This window comes from Python bivittatus, unplaced genomic scaffold (assembly GCF_059951505.1).
Source record: "Python bivittatus isolate LINGU-HERP-01145 unplaced genomic scaffold, Pbiv_v1 ctg000700_np1212, whole genome shotgun sequence".
NCBI classification, from domain to species: domain Eukaryota; kingdom Metazoa; phylum Chordata; class Lepidosauria; order Squamata; family Pythonidae; genus Python; species Python bivittatus.
The window spans coordinates 42,126,621-42,145,110 of NW_028277098.1; the positions used below are offsets into that span (position 1 = coordinate 42,126,621).

Genomic DNA, 18,490 nt, shown 5'->3' on the forward strand with positions numbered 1-18,490 from the left:
AAATGATGAGAACAGTAGTAGCCTAGTGCCGCATTGCAGGGCGCCAGGTTGGAGGAAGAAGCCCATCCAGTTACTATTCCATGTGTCTGCACATGCACTATAGAAGAAAAGGGAGAATGAAGCACCAGGAAGTTGCAGCTGCCACATGACATGACATTCTGGAAGCAAAAAACTTTTTGTACAAAGGCGCTTTATAGGTCAGCAGCAATGCTGGGTGTCCCTATATCTCCACCATGGTCTCTCTACCCCTTGGAAGGCAATTTTGAAAGAAATGCAATCCTAATCATGGGGGAGGGGAGGGGGAAGATGAATGCTCCTAATCTGGGTCATCACTTAAATAAAACCTCCACATGCATGCTGCTATCTGAGGCTTACAGAGGTCCAATTTTCTAGAGGTCACATATCCCTAAGTATGGCAACGGCACCCAGAGAAAGGCATTCTGCACATATTTAGAAGTATTCCTGCCTGAGAATTTCCTCTCTTATTAAGGAGAGGAATGATATGGCTTTAATATCCCAGGATGATTCTAGATCCTATCCTGATAGCATTTTAAGCCCCTTGCTAAACAGTTTGTGTGAGGCTCCCCAAAGCCCTGACTGCTGAACTGCAATCTTTAATATGACAGACGGAGAGTACTAGTCCGTCTGTAATTTAAACTAAATGCAATTAAACCCAATTTAATTTTATCCCTACTTTTCAGCCTTCTGCCCATAAGGGGTTGCATGGCCGTTCTCAAGGTCAGCTGCATCTCAGTATATTAAATATCCATATAATTTGGGGATGGGGACAATTTGGGAAGCAGGAGATTTAAAATAAAGCAAAGAGGTCCTTCTGAAGGATTTGAACCCAATTTCTCTGGCTTGTTACGAAACGGCGATTCTTAACCCAAATGAGCCGGAGTGTGCAGGACCCCCTTACAATCCCAGCCAACGTGGTCCCTGCTTCAAAATGGTCTCGCTTCGCTCTGGCTGTGGATAATGGGATTTGAAGTCCAACGACTCTGGAAGGAACCAGGCTGGGAAAGGCTGCTTTACTAAATGCGTGAGATTTTTCCCGCGATTATTGCTGCTGGGACTTTTATTGAATGAAAGGTCACTCGTCGAGGTGCGTGAACTTTAATAAAGTCGCTGGCCACGGGCGGCTTGCGGGTAAACAGTTCGCCTTAAGCCGGCGCGCGGTTGCTCTTCCCAGTCACCGCTAGGGGCGCCCGCAGGTCGTTTTGCTGCTTTTCGCTCCGCTTCGGGCGGAGACCGGGACGGGGTGGGGGGAACGACCGCGAAGTTAATTATCATATCTGCCAGTTTAAGGAAGGGGGTTGTACTTGGATAGCGCACAGTGGAAAAGGACCTGACGAAATAAAAGTAGAGATACAACCAGCTCGATCCCACAGTACCGGTGGCGGCGCTAGCAGCGGTAGCGCAGCTTCTGCGATATTTTGGGGGTTTGAGCTCGGCTTGCGGGCGAGGTCCTCCTGGACGCTCGCCCTTCTCTCTGCCCGGCCCCCCAACTCCATTCATTAGCCAACGAGCCTCCTCGCTAAGGGCCGAGCTATTCATCTGAGTTCTGGCCGCCGGTCGGGAATAGCCGGATCCCCGAACACGCTGTGTGTGCAAAACTTTTTTTGTCCTTCCCAACTTTTTGAAACTCATCCTTTTAAACGAGTTTTCATTATTCCTCATCAGGACTTACTAACGATCGAGAGGAGGTGTAAGGAACGCACACTTCCTGCGATCTGGAAACTTAATTCTAAGCGGCAAGTCCACCCAAACAAAGCTTGCGACCCCTTCTCCCATCGCCGCCGCCAGCAAGCGAAGATCCGGACGCGAAAAGCCAGCGAGCGGCACCGTTTCCAGCGCCTGGATTTTCTGCTCCTCCTTTTCTCCCTGCCGCCTGCCTCCGTCGGCTACCTAGAAGACGCCGTTGCTTGGAAAGGCGACTTCGGTTCCCCATTCCCACCAAAACATGCAGAATTACAAGTACGACAAGGCGATCGTTCCGGACAGCAAGAACGGGGGCAGCACTGCCTTGAACAACAATCCAACCAAAAGCTCCAGCAAGAAAGCTTTGTTGGTTTGTCTCGACCTCTTCTGCCTCTTCATGGGTGAGATTTGAACCGAGCGGATCCCTTCTGATTTAATTCTCTTTTTCCGGATATCTCTTAAAAAAAAAAAAAAAAAAAAGGCAGTCCCAAACTTCCAGCGTTGGTCGTTGCACAAACTTTTCTCCTCCTCCAGCCTCCCTGTGAATACTAACCAATTCTCCTGTTCTCACTCTTCGATTATTCTGCTTTTTGCAACTATCCTTCCTTCCCCCCTTTTTCCTACAAACGCGAGGACTGACTTTCTCGAGCTGATTTTCTGCAAGAGTATTGCTGTTCGGAGCTTGTTTGCACCAGGTTCTCATTTGCCCTGGGAGCGGCTCCGGGGGTGGGGGGAACCTCAAAGTCTTCGTTGCCTTGCCTCAAGTGACTGTGTGTGAATTATGGGCGAAAGCACTCTTTGAATAGGAGGCACAAGTCCCCCCTTCATCCCCGCCCCTTTAATGGGCTTGATTTTACTCTAGGAAAGCACCTAGCTCTGAGTCTGAATCTAAATAAAAATGGATGTCCTACCAGTAAGCTGAGCCTTGTGTAAACAAAGCATCACATCCCGACTAGCAACTTTAAAGGAAACTGGGCAAATGAGGCACCGTTTCTGTTGGCTGCATTCATTTGGTTGCTAATGGTTGAGCTTCAAACGTTTTCTGTGGTGGGGATGGGCGTGAGGGGGTGTTTTATGTGTGTTCCAAGTCTGGAGAGAGAGAGAGAGAGTGTGTGTTTTAATCTCAAGGAAAGATCCCATTTACAGCTGCTGTAACAAAGTCGAAAATGGTTGTTAAGGGGCTAAAGGGGGTGTAAGCTGTTTGGTGCATATCCACACAATCATAAATACCCACAGAATGGTGATACAACAAAGCCATAGTAATTGGTTAGCTTCAACATTTGTTTTGTGGACTTCTGGGGGAATTCAGAACGTTGACATCAGCAATATCCCTTTTAAATAAAAGTTGTCTTCTGAAACATGTGGAAGGGGCAAGTACTAAATAATGCACTCCCCCTGCAAAGCTCCTGGACCTTAAATAACTGTGTGACCTACCAAAATCCAGTAGGTGAGCCTGCCTTTGTGCACCTAAAGCAGCGTTTCTCAACCTTGGCAACTCTAAGATGTGTGGACTTCAACTCCCAGAATTCCCCAGCCAGCAAGGCTAGCTGCGGAATTCTGGGAGTTGAAGTCTACACATCCTAAAAGTTGCTAAGGTTGAGAAACACTGACCTGAAGGTTACACCTTTAGAATTTCATAGTTCTCCATAGCTGTTAACGGGAGACAGGAATCCTCCCAGAAGACGTTCTGGATAATCATAGTAGGGCTTATTATGCTTTATTTATAATGGCTTCAGTTTTCATGAATGACAGGGAAGTGGTGAACGTACATAAATGCAAGGAGAGGATGGGACTTGCTCAGTACATAAGCAGATGTTAAGGGGTGTTTAGCAATTCTGTCTGTCCCTGGTAAACATTGATCCTCTTCATCAACACTGCAAACTATCCAGGACTGAAAGGTGCATCTGAGTACCTGTACTTAAAAAAGGTAGTTTTTCAGTTAACTCTGCTGATACTGCAAAGAAATTTTACAAAACATCATTGATGCTATATGGCACCCTATATAAAGTACTGAGCTGTTTGTTTAAATAACCCAGTGCAGAGAACAGCAAGAAAGTGCCCGGAATTCGTTTTGATAATATGATCCAAAGGATTGTTCCTTTCAAACTACTTCAGCTTCTCCATTACTAATGATGAATTCTTTATGGGTGATTTCTTCTTTATGGGGTGGGGATTTTATAGCTAGTAAAATAATCAGATCTGTGCACTTTACTGAAACAGGATTATATGAAGGCCATTTCTAAGTTTGTCCATTCAACAGGGAGCAGCAACTAATTTTGCTTTCTAATATGTAAATGTGTACTTTGGTCAACTAATATCTATGATTTGCATACATAGCCTTGTTATGCTGAAAAGATCATATGATAATCATATTAGCTGTAGACCACAGGAAACTTACAGTCATTTATGCTAAATAAGAATCTAACTTTGTTGACCTCTGTAATTTGGTTGCAGCTGTCCAGCTTGCACGGTCTGATGGGTTTATAATAATGGTGCATTCATATGAGATGGTTGGTTTGAACAGTTAAACCTTAATTAGAGAATACCTATACTGTAGTGTCCCGTGACTTGACACCTTCTAAATGGGGTAAGACTATGATCTCTAGAATTTCTAGTCATTGTGATTGGAAATTCTGGGATTTGAAAGGCCAACCCAATAAACTTTATGGGAACAAGTGAAAATACTCCATTAGAAATACATCATTGACATGATTCATGCCACTCAGAGTATTGTACTTTAATAAAACTGACATGAATGTGGTCTTATTCTGTGAAATTAGGACAATCTGCCATATTGTTGAGTATCATATCACAATCAACGTTAGGCAAGAAGTAATGTCTTTAGCAGCCTTCATGACTGATGTTCATACTCTTAAATACAAAGTTAATTCTGTGGTAAGCAAATCAGTAGCCATCTGTTCCTGTATCCTCAAGTAATTACAAGGGATTCTGAAAATAACACCTTTTTTTATTCAAATGATGTTTTCTCATTAACTTCAGAAAATACAGATACTCTTAGACTTCTGACATATAAAAGTGATGACACTTTGAAGCAAAGAGTTTACTTAATAGTATGTTTATACATGTATGTTCCTCAGTCTTACAAGCTAAACAAATTTCAGAAAGACTTATGTTCCAATTAGCACTTAAAGAGAAAACATTGTTTTCTCCCTCATCTGCCTTATGCATAATGATCTATGGAGGGTAATGCAAACAGGAAAAAGAACATAACTGTAAACTGAGACTAAGGGCGCTACGGTCTATTGAATAAGGTGCAGTTAAAGGTCTGATCCTGTTTCTTAAGCATAAGGTAGCCATATATTTTGGGATTATAGCTCCCACAGTACTCAGCTATTGATCCAGAAATTGTAGTTGAGATTGACTGGTAGAGGCTGCTGTTGTTGTTGTTTAGTCGTTAAGTCGTGTCCGACTCTTCGTGACCCCATGAACCATATCGCGCCAGGCCTTCCTGTCCTTCACTGCCTCCCTGAGTTTGCTCAGTTTCATGCTCATTGCTTCAGTGATGCTGTCTAACCATCTCATCCTCTGCCGTCCTCTTCTCCTTTTGCCTTCAATCCACTGGAGAAGGAAATGGCAACCCACTCCAGTATCCTTGCCAAGAAAACCTCATGGACAATGTTAAAAGGCTAAGAGGCTGCAGTAGTTGTAAAGTAACCCAACACTTATGTGCTTTGGCTGTGCATTATAAATAGTCATGCGGATTTTGGAATATAGTTTTTTAAATCATCCAAAATTTTGAGTGATTTGCATTGCTATCAAACAGATTGGACGATGAAAGATCACAAGTTTGTATATAGGAAGCAAACTGGTTTTGGCTACTGGACTGCATAATTTCCTATTACCGGGTAACAGTCCTGAAAAAGTCACAGATCCATAATGCTAACCTTTCTGTTTCATGGAAGACATAGCATCACAAGTGTCATATAATGAGACAAGGCTAGAGAAGAATTTATTATGGCATAGATTCTTTATAGGCAGTGTTTTCTTAGGTTTGCAACCAGTTATGTCATTCTGCTATTGCACTGTTCCAACCAGGGAGATGAGAGGCTGATTCCTTCCAGATAAGTTGGCTTTCTGACTTGGAAATGTGGGGATTGTGGGCACCCTGTTATTATTCTTGAGCAAATGTCAGATTCAATAATGTGATATGCATAAACCATTCCACAAGTGATTGTTCAACTCACTATCTTGTACATTTTTCACCAGCTTAACATTAGATACAATCCTTTAATGGCTTGTAGACTAGGGGAGTGCTTAGCAGGTAAACATATAGTTATATTTCTGAAAATTGCAAAACAGTGAAACATACTCCTGGAAGTAGGTTAAATAGGGAAATATGCCATCATGTTGATTTATAATATTTGAGCAGTTAAGTCATTACACAGATTTGTCATAAAATTAAGCTAGATTTAGTTGCCTTGTCTCAAGTTCTATGGGCCCAGTGGATTTGTCTGTTATTTTAATAGGATGTCTGGACACAAATTTGGTCCATTGGAGCCACTACATGGGGGTCTGTTAAACTGAGGTTTCACTCTAGCAGTTTAATCATATTTTTCTCCCCTAATACTTCCTTCATCACATTGACATGGTTCATACATCAAACTAAGCCATAATGTGGTTTGTTTAACTTTACCTTGGCATGTTCTGTGAACCCAGCTGTTGTGGATTGTAAATTGTAGTCTAATTAACATATACAGACCCAGCCAGTTGTGATTTATTTCAGTGCTTACTAGGAGTAATTCCCATTGAATTCCTGATACTTTCCTTATGAATGAAGTTAGGCTGTCATTTTAAGCATAGGGTACAGTACAGCTCCACTGCTTTAGAAGAGGCACTTGTAGTGGGAGCTCTTTGGCCAATACATCAGAACTGTTTAAGAACAGTAATAATCTGCCACTGTGTCCTCTAATGAAGCCTCCAGCTGGAATATGCTATCATTTGCATATACCCTAAGGTCCTTCTTAAAAAATGGCTTATCCATTGAAAAATCTAGCAGTTACAATTTTTATCATGATGTTATGGTAACATTATAAATGCTTTACTTATTCCTCCATATTTCAGTGATCAGTTGGCTTTCACATAAAAATACACAATACAATAGCATGGCACAATAGAATGTTTGATATCCACATTCATAAAATAGATTGTCTTTGCTTTGAGCACATTTTTCTTCATTCTGTCAGTTTGGCTTAATTTCTGTAGACTTTTCTGTTTATCTGGTCCCTATTATTAGGCACTAACATATTAGGCAAAGATAATAGGTTTTTTTTTCTCCCCCCCCTCCAAGTTATTACATAAATGTATGGACCTCAAGGATCTGGAAGAAATAAACTCATAGATATGCACAATATAATTTTTATAAGTAGAAACATACAAATGCTATACATTAACCAGCTTTTCTAAACTGAAAATTAAATTCCTGGATAGGTGCTTTGCTTTTATCAGCATTTAGAACATTTACATTGTAGTGCAAAATGTGATCCTAAACTCATTTAATAGGGAATAAGTCTCACTGAACAACAACAAATTATTTTACTTCTGAATAAACATGAATGAGGTTGGCTTGCAAATGTGGTAAGTCCATTTTAATTCTTGAAGATCCTTGTGACTACTAGCCATCAAACACTTAGAAGTATGCTCCATTAAATTCATTGGGGCCTGTAGGCAGACATGAGTAAAATTATTCTGTTTGCATGGTGATTGTGGTGATGACCGGCCAGATACATGGTCATAGGATGACTGACATAACACAGTTAACGCAAAAAGCCTTTGTGTTCCAGCAGGCCTCCTTTACTTTGTATTTAGTGTCATTCTGCATGTTGAAACTTGGAATGAAAAGCCACAGCTTAATGCTAGCCATATCTACTACTGTAGGGAATAAATCCCATTGCTTTTAGTGGAACTTACTTAATCCCATTAAATAATCACTTCAGAGTATTATGGCCCAGCGCTATTCATGTATACTTGGAAGTAATGAGGCTTCTTTCCAAGTAAAGATGAATAACCTAAGATTTATGAGCTGAGCTCAGTGTGAACTTGCTTCTTGATAAAGGTGGATAGGATTATTGACTTATAAAGCATCAGTTGAATTTACATTTCCAATGATCACTCTAAATGTAGGGACAGCAAGTGAATGGCCCTTTCCTGTGAGCGTTCAATTAACGACACTTAAAACTGGACATCTGTGTATCTTCCCACAGATCTATATACTGCCCTTACACTGGATATGCGCCAGTGTTATTTCCATGGTGACAGTTAGGGAAATGCAGATATATATATATATATATATATATATATATATATATATAGGCTTTCCTTTCCTCTCCTTGTATAGAATATGTGAATTCAGATTGTCACTCCAATTACTGCCAGTCATTAATTTTCAGATTACTTTTATGTAAGGGTGTGCAAGTCTTTTACTTATTTAAGTGACTTATAAACCAGAAACTGTTTTGCTCTGGGAGGTCCTTAGCTAATATATGTTACTTTGGGGTGCTGTTAAAATCAATGCACCTATGGGCCATGCTCTTATTTGTTTAGTATATATTATTGTAGGCCCAGTTCCCTGCAGGCATGTTTGTTTTATCATGGATTAGAAACTGGAGCATTTTTAGAAAGAAAGGGTGATTTTGTTAGCCATGCAGGTGAAGTATAACTGGTGGAAAGAAAGCAGATAATTGTCTGATTTTAAATTCATGGTGGGAATGGATGAACATTTCAGACATCTACTCTATAACAACAACAACAACAAAAAAATCTGTGATTAACAATGCAGTTATACTCATTAGGATTTCAATAGGATTTATTGTGCTAAAGGCTTGCAACTTCACCAACATGTTAAGAAGAACATTAATTAAGGGCCTATTTTGTTGAGATATTGGCAAAAGTACAGTTTCTCTTCTTTCCTTATGAATCTTCAAACATGTTCCTGTTGGTTTTTCATCCAATGGTAGTTTTAACATGGTTTTGAAAACTAGGGAACTGTAGCTTGTTGGAGATGAAAGGTTACTTTCAAAGAGTTCTGTAGACAGTGGAAAAGATTATTGATATTTCAACTGAGTTACAGATGGAGTGGCCATGGGCAAGTTGTTATTTCTCAGCCTGATTTCTGCAGGCTCCAGACAGAATAATAAAGTTGTAGGAATGAGGTAGGAATGGTAAAATACTTTGAACAATGGTGGATGGCTTTTTATTACTTTATCTAGAACACATTTTGGTTTTGTGATGACAGATGTTGGTCAATTGTATAGTATCTAATGATACTAAAATGCATTTTTGAAGTCTCTTTTTGTATATATGTACTCAGAACCCTATACATAGGTAGCTTTTGAGTGAAGTGCATGGGCTTGCACAGCTATGTCAATACATTGGAAATGGAAATCGGTTTATTTTATCTTTACCTTATAGCAATACAGGTTGTCCCCGGATTAAGAACGCCTGGGTTACAGACAACCCATAGTTAAGAATGGAGCCTATTGTAGCAAAATTCTACTTAAATACACAATGGTTCAAGGTCATTATACAATACTACTTATACTGTAATATACAATAATACTGTTCCGGCTTATGTACAAATTTGACTTTAAGGACAGACCTTGGGAATGGAACTTGTTCTTAAACTGGTGACTACCTGTAATTAGTTTTCTGGGCATCATGAAATCACCTCAGTACTCCATTTTGTTCTTTAAAAATGTGAAACTGAAAAAAAAAAGTACATAAAAACATATTTCCTGTGTTGGAGTAGTAGTTTTTGTAATGTACTATGTAGTACCAAGTAACAGGAAGAAAAATGGTCTCTTGAATTTGTCTTAATTGGGTGCCACACTAATCTATTTAATTAGTATGTATGAACTTTCCCTTCAGTGTAAATCATTATGATTTTTTCATATTGTCTAAACTATTTATCATATAGGTGGAATAGTAATTAACAATGGAGTTAAATATCTACTACATTTCAGCAGTTGCCACTGAATTTAGTGGGAGTTATTCCCCCAAAAAGGGGGGATGGTATTGCAGATTTAGCAATAAAGATGAATTTAAACAAAATAAGTAGTTGGGCAAAAGTTATGAATAAACTGTCAGGCAAGGATATTTATCCCATTTTTTGTTGCTTACAAATTTCACAGCCTTTATTTCTGAATGCCTTGTTTTCTACCAGGATTATCCTTTAAATAGACTGTGCATTTTATCTGTTTACTTATCACGTTTGGATTGCTTACATTCTCTTGAGAATATATATTCATTACATTTAGATCCTATTTAGAAGTTACTTAAGTGTGATCTAGCTAATGGTTCTGAGTTTGGTTAAAATTTATACTTTTAGTATCCTTGTTAAAAACCTGTACTTGTACTGAATTAGTGTAGATTTGAAAAATGGTCCTGTACCAGGAATGAGTAACTTGTAGATCTCCAGAGTTGCCATGCTATGCACCTCCAGGCAATAGCAGCAACATTATCTGAAATTGCTAAGTTTCAGGTTCTACGAAGTCTAATTTGCATGACAAATGGTAAGGGATGATCTTAGGTACCATCAGTATCAACTGGAAGGCCACCAGGGATACTTTGTGCTTTTTACAACTCTGATTCATGAAGTGTTTAAAGATGTTCTGCATCTGCTGGCAAAAAAGCTTTCAGAACTTGTTCATCTCTGGAGGATGCTATGGATTGGCATCAGAACAAGTTTTTATATTTATGTTGTAACTGCAGCCTATATTCAGTTACTGAGGATCTTTCAATTGCATCAGTCAGTTACTTAAGAGCAAGCAGAAGCTGATGAGCTGATAATGCCTTTTTTATCTCCTTACTCTGTGAAGTTTATCCAAGTAGATGGATCCTCTGAACCATTTTTGGAGTAAATGGTAAAAGTGCTAAAAATAACACTTATTTTATCTGAGAGATATTCCAAAGTAAAGGACATTTTTAAAAGATAAGCAAAGTCTAGAAGTCTTGTTTCTGAATATCCAAAACAATGAAGGTTGTAGCCCTAAATATTTTAGTATGGAATTGAGTCTCATTCAATCAAGAGTTCAGTTGTCTTGTTCATTATCACAATACAAAACTCAGTTAACGGGGAAAAATGCATTTTTTTTGTCAGTCCAGAAGCAAAAAAATTACTAATCCTATAGGTCACTACTAAATTCTACTATTAATCACATTTGCAATAAGGAATTACTTTGTATTAAGTATGATCAAAGCTGTTGGGAAGTCCAAGAGAATCAACAGCATGATTACACCATTCTTCCTTATCTGGTGCTACTCAGATGTGTTAGATTGCAGATTACATAATTCCCAAATAGTATTGCTTAAAATTGTTCATAACTTTTCCCGCTCCTTCTCCTACGTGTTTTCATGTAGGTAGGTATTGCAGGTAAAATCTGTAGCTAGAATAAGAAGTGCCAAATGCACTTGGTCCAATTTTCCAAGTTTCATCTAGGATCCAGAATCATAAGAAATGGTATGCAAATACCTGATCTGAAATCATAATCCCATAACTAGTTCTGATAGTATTTCTTCAATCTAGGTATTATTAAAGTTTCTATTTTAAAGACTGGAAGCAGAAACTAAAGAGACAGCTATACCATTGGACCAGCTATACCATTGGACCATCTGACTGAACAGTCTATGAAATTACTAGTTTTTAATCTTGAATCCTTTGCCAAATCAGCACAATTGTCAGCTCTATCAGCAAATGAAATTCCTGTTGTTTTGATATTCTTAATGTGGGAATCATATGAAAGTAACTAATTTCCCAGTAATTAGTTCCCAGCATGCTGGAGTGTCATGCTCTGGGTCCTGTCCATTGAGAATACCATCTGGTGAGACCCAGGAAGAGAGCCTTTTCTGCCATGGTTCCTGCCCTCTGGAATATCATCCTCCCTGAGATTAGACTTGCTTGACCCTGCTGGCCTTTCGCAAGGCATTAAAAACTTGGCTTTGCCATCTAGCCTGGGGCCCTGGCAGTATGGGTGAGCCCGTTTCATGATTAGTTTGAATGTGGAATGTTATGAATGTTCTTGGCAGCTATTTTATGCTTTTGATTTTTTATTATTATTATTATTTTGGTGGTTTTATCCCGTTTTTATTTTGTTTTTCATTGTCAGTCACCTAGAGTCACGTATATGAGATGGGCATCCATATAAATATATTAAATACATACATACAGATTATATTTCTTGGAAAGAGAATCAATTACTCTAATGCTTAATACTACTCTAGTATTAGACTACTCTAATACTAAAAGTTGTCAGGTTCCACCTGCTTATTTAAAACATTATTACCTGTAGGTTTGAAGTCTAGGTCCTGTTGCAGAAAGTTCTGGACCTGAAGCTAATCTCAGATAATATTAATTAAATTTATCTACCTTGTGGGAATAGGCACAATTTTGTTGTTTTCTGCTCTCTGTAAAAACTTTAAAGAATAATCAGTGAAAATATAGTGAGAACCCAAGGCCAGGGTAAAATAGTGTTTATTCATTTATTACACAAATTTATAGACTATCTACTTTTGTAGACTCAAGGTGGTAGCAATTGGTAAAAGTGAAATGCTAAAGATACTAAATGTACTTCCACTAAAATAGAAATCTACAAAGCAAGTGTCACAGTCAAAAGTAAGTTACTCAGGTGATGGCCATCTGTTCCTAGGTGAGAGCGGGATGGTGGAAGTGCGACCATCCTTGCTCTCCTTGATCTCTCAGTGGCTTTCGATACCATCAACCACGGTATCCTGTTGGGATGACTCATGGAATTGGGGGTGGGCGGCACAGTATTGTGCTGGTTCACCTCCTTTCTTCAGGGCCGATCCCAATCGGTGTTGATAGGGAGCGAGAGGTCCCATCCTCGGCCTCTCCTCTGTGGGGTGCCGCAGGGTTCGGTTCTCTCCCCACTCCTTTTCAACATCTACATGAAACCGCTGGGTGAGATCATCCGTCACCATGGGATGAGGTATTATCAGTACGCTGATGATACGCAATTATATATCTCCATCCCTGGTGAAGTAGGTGATGCCGTGGCCGCCCTTTCTCGGTGCCTGGAGGCTGTAAGGGTCTGGATGGGGAGCAACAGGCTTTGGGTGAACCCTGGTAAGACGGAGTGGCTATGGGTTAATGGCTCCTCTGTATCAGGGGCTTTGTCATCTTTGGTGCTCAATGGGGTGGCACTACCCCAGACAGACCCAGTGTGTAATCTGGGGGTCCTCCTAGACTCATGGCTCCTGCTTGAAGAGCAGGTGGCAGCTGTGGCAAGGAGGGCCTTTGCACAGCTTTGGGTTGTGCATCAGTTACGCCCTTTCCTGGATCAGGATGTCCTTCGAACAGTCACTCATGCCCTTGTTATCTCCCAGATAGACTACTGCAATGTGCTCTACATGGGGCTACCCGTGAAGAGTATCTGAAAGCTACAGCTGGTCCAGAATGTGGCCGTGCGGGCTATTTTTGGAGCCCCGAGAAGGGCCCATGTAACACCATTGCTCCGCAAGCTGCATTGGGTACCAGTTTGCTTCCAGGTCCAATTCAAGGTGTTGGTTATTACCTTTAAAGCCCTACATGGCATGGGGCCAGGTTACCTAAGGGACCGCCTCTCCCCTATGACTTCAACCCGTCCCCCCTCACACAGAGACGGCATACTTCGGACCCCCTCAGTAAAAGAACTCTGTCTAGCGGGGTCCAGAAGGTGGGCCTTCTCTGCGGTAGCCCCCGCTCTTTGGAACATTCTGCCCCTGGAAGTGCGATTGGCCCCCTCACTCCTGGCCTTCCGAAGGACCTTGAAGACCTGGTTCTGCCACTTGGCCTGGGGCGGGGAGGGAATATCTCAAGCAGGGAGATGGCTAGCCCCATAGTGGCCAGCTGTCCCTGGCCTGATTATCCATCTTCTTGGATTTTCCTTTTTTAGTATTGTTGTAATTCTATATATATTATGTATTTTATATATATTTATAGTTTTAATGTCTCTGTAAGCCGCCCAGAGTCCCCTGTTGTGGGGGAGATGGGCGGGGGAGAAATCCAATAAATCATCATCATCATCATCCATCAGCATTATTGCAAGTAGGTCCTGCACAGTTATCTCAAAGGCTAGGTTGCTTGCCTCCTTGATATTAGGAGAGATCTCCAAAAATCATTGGATTCCAAGCTCTTCAGGGCTTTATATGTAAAGGAGATAGGGGATGAGTAAGCAACTAGTGAAAATGAAATTGGTATTAAAAGGCACAAATGGTACAAGTGCTATATTGCACTCTGTGTCAGATATCTGTTGATTATTCTTAATTCCTTCCTTGCCTTGCAGCTTTCAGCACCAGAGATTGCATGTTCCTTCAATGTACTGATTCTTTTGCTGGTGGGAAGCTAAGTCTGTGAATTAGACTTATGTATATGCAGCTTTTGTTTTGACAGCTGCCATGAGAAGGTAGAGCTTTCTCTTGATTGTTGGTTGATTTAGCTAGTTCCAAGTGTAATGTCTCTAATCAGTAGACACAGCTTGTAAATTACAAGTTGTCGTCACTTTGAGAAACCAAGCAAGGGACAAAATGGAGTGTTCAGCCAAGTTTGCATGGATTTGGGGTGGCGGTTTTCGCACCTGTGGTCAAGTACAACATCACAGATTCAAGGCAGAAGAGAGCAGATTTATACACTGCTTTCTTAGCTGAACGCCATCAAACGTCATCTAATGTCTAGTATGCTCTTAAAAATATTTGTTGACTATTAAGTTTAAATGTAAAAACAGGGCACAATAACTATACCAGCCTTCAGTTAAGGTCCCCATTCTTCTCTCCCTTTTTCTTGATTTTGCTGGGGGAGTAGATTAAAACTCAGTTTTAGTAAGAGGGCTTAGTAAACAGTGGACTTCGGTCAGTTCATGTTTGATGCCCTTCCTGTAAGCACCAAGCTGTTATTAAGATGTAACAATATCTGCAAAATCAGTGGCATGTGTGTGTTGTCATGACATTAAAAGTTCCAATACAAGGACTATTTAAGTTTTTTTTTTTTTAAGATGATGGTGTCAAACTGCCAGCAGCCTAAATCCAGATTTACTGTTTTCCTAGGGCTGTCTTAGGGTGAAGACCTCTGTTGTTAGGCTCTAATATTCATGTTAGATGACTCTTGTAGTCTCACGCAAATGCAAGATAGCACTTTGGGGAAAGCTGCATTTAAGTGTCCATCTAACATTCTGCATACATATGCGAAGCAAGGAGTTAACTTACTGCCAAGTACCAGTCCCCTGTCCACTACAGTGCCGTCCTCTCTAGAGAGTGAAATAGGTCTTTTCTAGCTCTCAGGATCTTCTGCCAAGTAATATGCTAATAAGTGCTTCTTTTACATTCCTCTCCAGTGTATGGAAAGTTTAGGTTTTTCCCTATTTAAAATATTTGGATTTTAAATCCAAATGATCCCCAGTGATCCCAAACCATGAGGATAAATATAATATACCTTTTATTCCAGATTTAGATTAGTGGCTGTTACACTCTGGGGTAAAATGGGATCAAGTATTTAAGGCAGATAACCTGGTCCTCTCTTCATCAGTCAAGCCTTAGGAAAGGCAAATAATTCTCAACTGAGGATTGTATTGATGGTACATATTGGATCTGTAAAATACATTTTAACTTGTCCCATTGTTTCATCCGACTGGAGAAGATTTACTGCTTTGTGTATTCTTATAGTGTTAAGGTATTTTACTGTGGTTTAGAAATCAAAAATGACTTATTCTGTTCCTTCTGTGCTGTGTTAGGTGCTGTGGCTTGAATTAGTGTTCCAAAACACTAATTTACCTGTCTATCTCTGTACTTATTCGTTACAGATTGAGGATGTGGTTGGGTTTGAAAACAGAATCTTTAGATGGGAAGAAAAAGTTCAGAAAAAGATGGAGAGAGACTAGTATGGCGGGTCCTCTATTAGCAAAATTTCATCCAGGTTGTTTCTGGTTCCTTTTCCCCAGTCCTATGACTCACTGAATGCTTTGAGTAGTTTCAGTACTTAGAAGCAACAGCTTCAGGTGCTAATTCTACAGTGAGTAAAAGCAGCTATCTCTGCCGGTGTTGTTAATCACAGGGTTAAGTTTCTCTGTATACTACTTTTAGTAATTCCTCACTGTTTAATACACTGTTTTTTTTTCCACAGGCCGCTGCAGTTCACATATCAGATATCACCATGCTTTTCATGAAAAATGGTGGCAGCATTGCATCACAGCCACAAATCCACAACTTCTTTTATTTTAAAATGGGCTCAAGTGCAATTGCTTTAAGTGAACATCTCTTTTACAATGTTACTGAGTCTGCACAGGTTCATGCACATGTTGGAAAAAAAAAATCTTCAAAATGCATATTGATCCATTTCCAGAGTTCTTTTTTCTCCTATTGTAGACTTAGAGTTTAGACATAATAGAGGCAGGCCCGCCCTTTCCTTTCATGGATTGGCTTAAGCATTACTTTCTAAAAGGGAGAAAACGAAGAGAACGTGAAGTATGTGTGTGTCCCAGCTCTTTGAAATCTTTGTCAGCTGTTTCAGTCTCCTGTGTGGGGAAAGAGCAAGGGAGGTGGAGAGGCATTTTCCTGCTATTTTTTTTCCACTGCTAAAGCTGTTAGCAGAGGTTAGCTCCTGTGGCACATAATTTGCACAGAAACCTGAGCGAGCTGTCTTTCCCACTCTTGCGCTCAGTGTAGGCATTGTACAAGCCTGGTCTCCATGGCAACTGGCCAAGAACACCAAGCTAAGATCTTAGCAAAAGAGACCCGTTGCCATGGTTTTGAGGCAAGAATAACACCATCTCAGAAGCCTTTTGAGGTAAACCGGTAATTTTAATGCAGTTAATTGTATTTCTCACCCAAGCAACCTCAAACAGATCCCCAATGAAAAATTCTTTCTTCCCTGCAAGTCATCTCCTCCTACTGCCCAGTATCTTAATTAGTTGGAGACCACTAACGCATCTCACTAAATTTCTTGAGAGTCAATACTTAGCTGTTAAATATGACCTTGCCCAGATTTGAAGTGGCATTTTCTGTATCCTGGGACTGTCCAGTTATGTTAGAATTAAACTCCTACAATTCTTAGCCTTGCTTTCTAAGAATTTTCAGCCAACATTTCTGGGCATTCTGAGAGTCTTCCCACATCTGGAAGACATCGGCTTGGGGGTGGCTGCTCTGAACCAAACCTTTGACTTTGTAGCCCACTGTGGAACCCTTCCTCTTCTTTCCCCTGTCCACTTGTTGCTAGAAAGGCTAAATTCTGTCTCCCTAAACTGTAACTTAGATCATATCAAGATACTAAGTGAGAATGCTTTAAGGATTGTTGCTTAAAATGTTAAAAAGAATACATCTGAATGGGACATTGCATCTCTAACCTTCTGAGCTCTTTTCCCCTTTAAATCCTTGTGTTAACCTTTCCGCCCCCCCCCCGCCCCCCCATTCTATGAAAACGTGCAATGGGGAAACCTGGTTGGGACAGTCAACTGAAAGAAGGTTAGAACAGCATTACTCAACCTGATGCTCTTTGAATATGCAAGAACGCAACTCCCAGGAATTCAGTAGTTAGGAATTACGGGGATTTTAGCCTCAAAAGCATCTGGAGGATACTATATTGAGATAGGCACAAAAATACATTAAAATAATGCTCTTTTTAAAATCCTAGATAGAAGGAAAAGAGGAATCTGTGGCTTTGCTTTCCTTTTCTGTTCCAATTATTATGTTGCAATTAGTATAACTTCAGTTGCATACCTACCCATAAACCCAGCAACCAGGAACTCTTCCTCAAGACCAAGTTAAAGGGCTGTCCACCACTTCTTAAGGTGGCAGAAAAGTATGAAGGCCTAAATTGTGCTGCCCCCACTTCTGATTTCTATTTTGCCATGATAACAAGCCAGAAAATGGTGCTGTCCTTACTTATTGCAGGTCAGGTTAAGGAAAAGGATTGGTAGATTCTTCTGGCTTTGTTTCCCCTCCCACCAAGTATCACCTGCTGGCAGGATAGCGCCACCAGTCTTTCTCCCTGACAAGAGATGGGTGGCATGGGCCAGGTTTACTCAGATGCTTAAAATGGTGGGTCAGCCAACTAAGAGGTAACATGCAATCAGGGGGAGGGAAAACTACCAGTTCTCCTGTTTGATGCAACTCCTCCATGCCTGTTACTTGTCATTTGAGCTGTTTCTGATTACTGATAATAGTGTTCTGAATCTAAATCTGGGTTCAGAAACAGCCAGATGATAGGTGCAGAGGAGCTGCAGAGTGAAGGAGGGGGTGCTCCCAGTACTGCTGCTCAGTGTAGGCCCTACTCTGCACATCGTCATTTGAACTATTTTTGAACAGGAATGAAGTGCTTCTTAAAGAGCAGTAAACCCATGTTCAGAATTAGCCCAGCTGACAGGTAACAGGAATGGAGAGGGCTTGTGGTGGGGGTAGAGGAAGTGACCGATATGGCTAGTGCTTCAAGGGAATGGCAGTGCTGGCACTGAGCCCCCAAGGAATCCTGTGGTGACCCTGTAGGTAGCAGGATCCGGAAGTAGCCAAGGAGCAGCCGTGAATAACAGATGCACAGTGTGGACATCTAGAACTGTGCTACTGTGATTGGCCCACCCATAAGAATAGCTATTACCATGGTACCAGTTACTTCTAAAGCAAAATGGAGCCCTCCTCCCCGCCAAGGAGAACATAAATGACCATGGTGTGTTGTACAAACTATGCAATTGCCTGAGGCTGGTCCCAGGAATATTGCAGTCAGGGCATAGTTGTAATAGTCTTGTATGAGTCCTCAGCAATAATAAAATATAATAAATACAGTAAAAGTATAGTC

At 40.6% G+C, this 18,490-nt stretch overlaps 1 protein-coding gene across 1 annotated transcript in view; it reads left to right on the top strand.

The window, feature by feature from the left end:
• The first annotated feature begins 1,357 nt into the window (after positions 1–1,357).
• PLPP3 (phospholipid phosphatase 3) overlaps positions 1,358–18,490 on the top strand; it is an 80,526-nt gene continuing 63,393 nt past the window's right edge. The window contains exon 1 of the mRNA XM_007430773.3: positions 1,358–2,102. Within this exon, the coding sequence (XP_007430835.1) occupies positions 1,964–2,102 (139 nt within the window). The 5' untranslated portion in view covers positions 1,358–1,963. The remainder of the gene's footprint in view (positions 2,103–18,490) is intronic.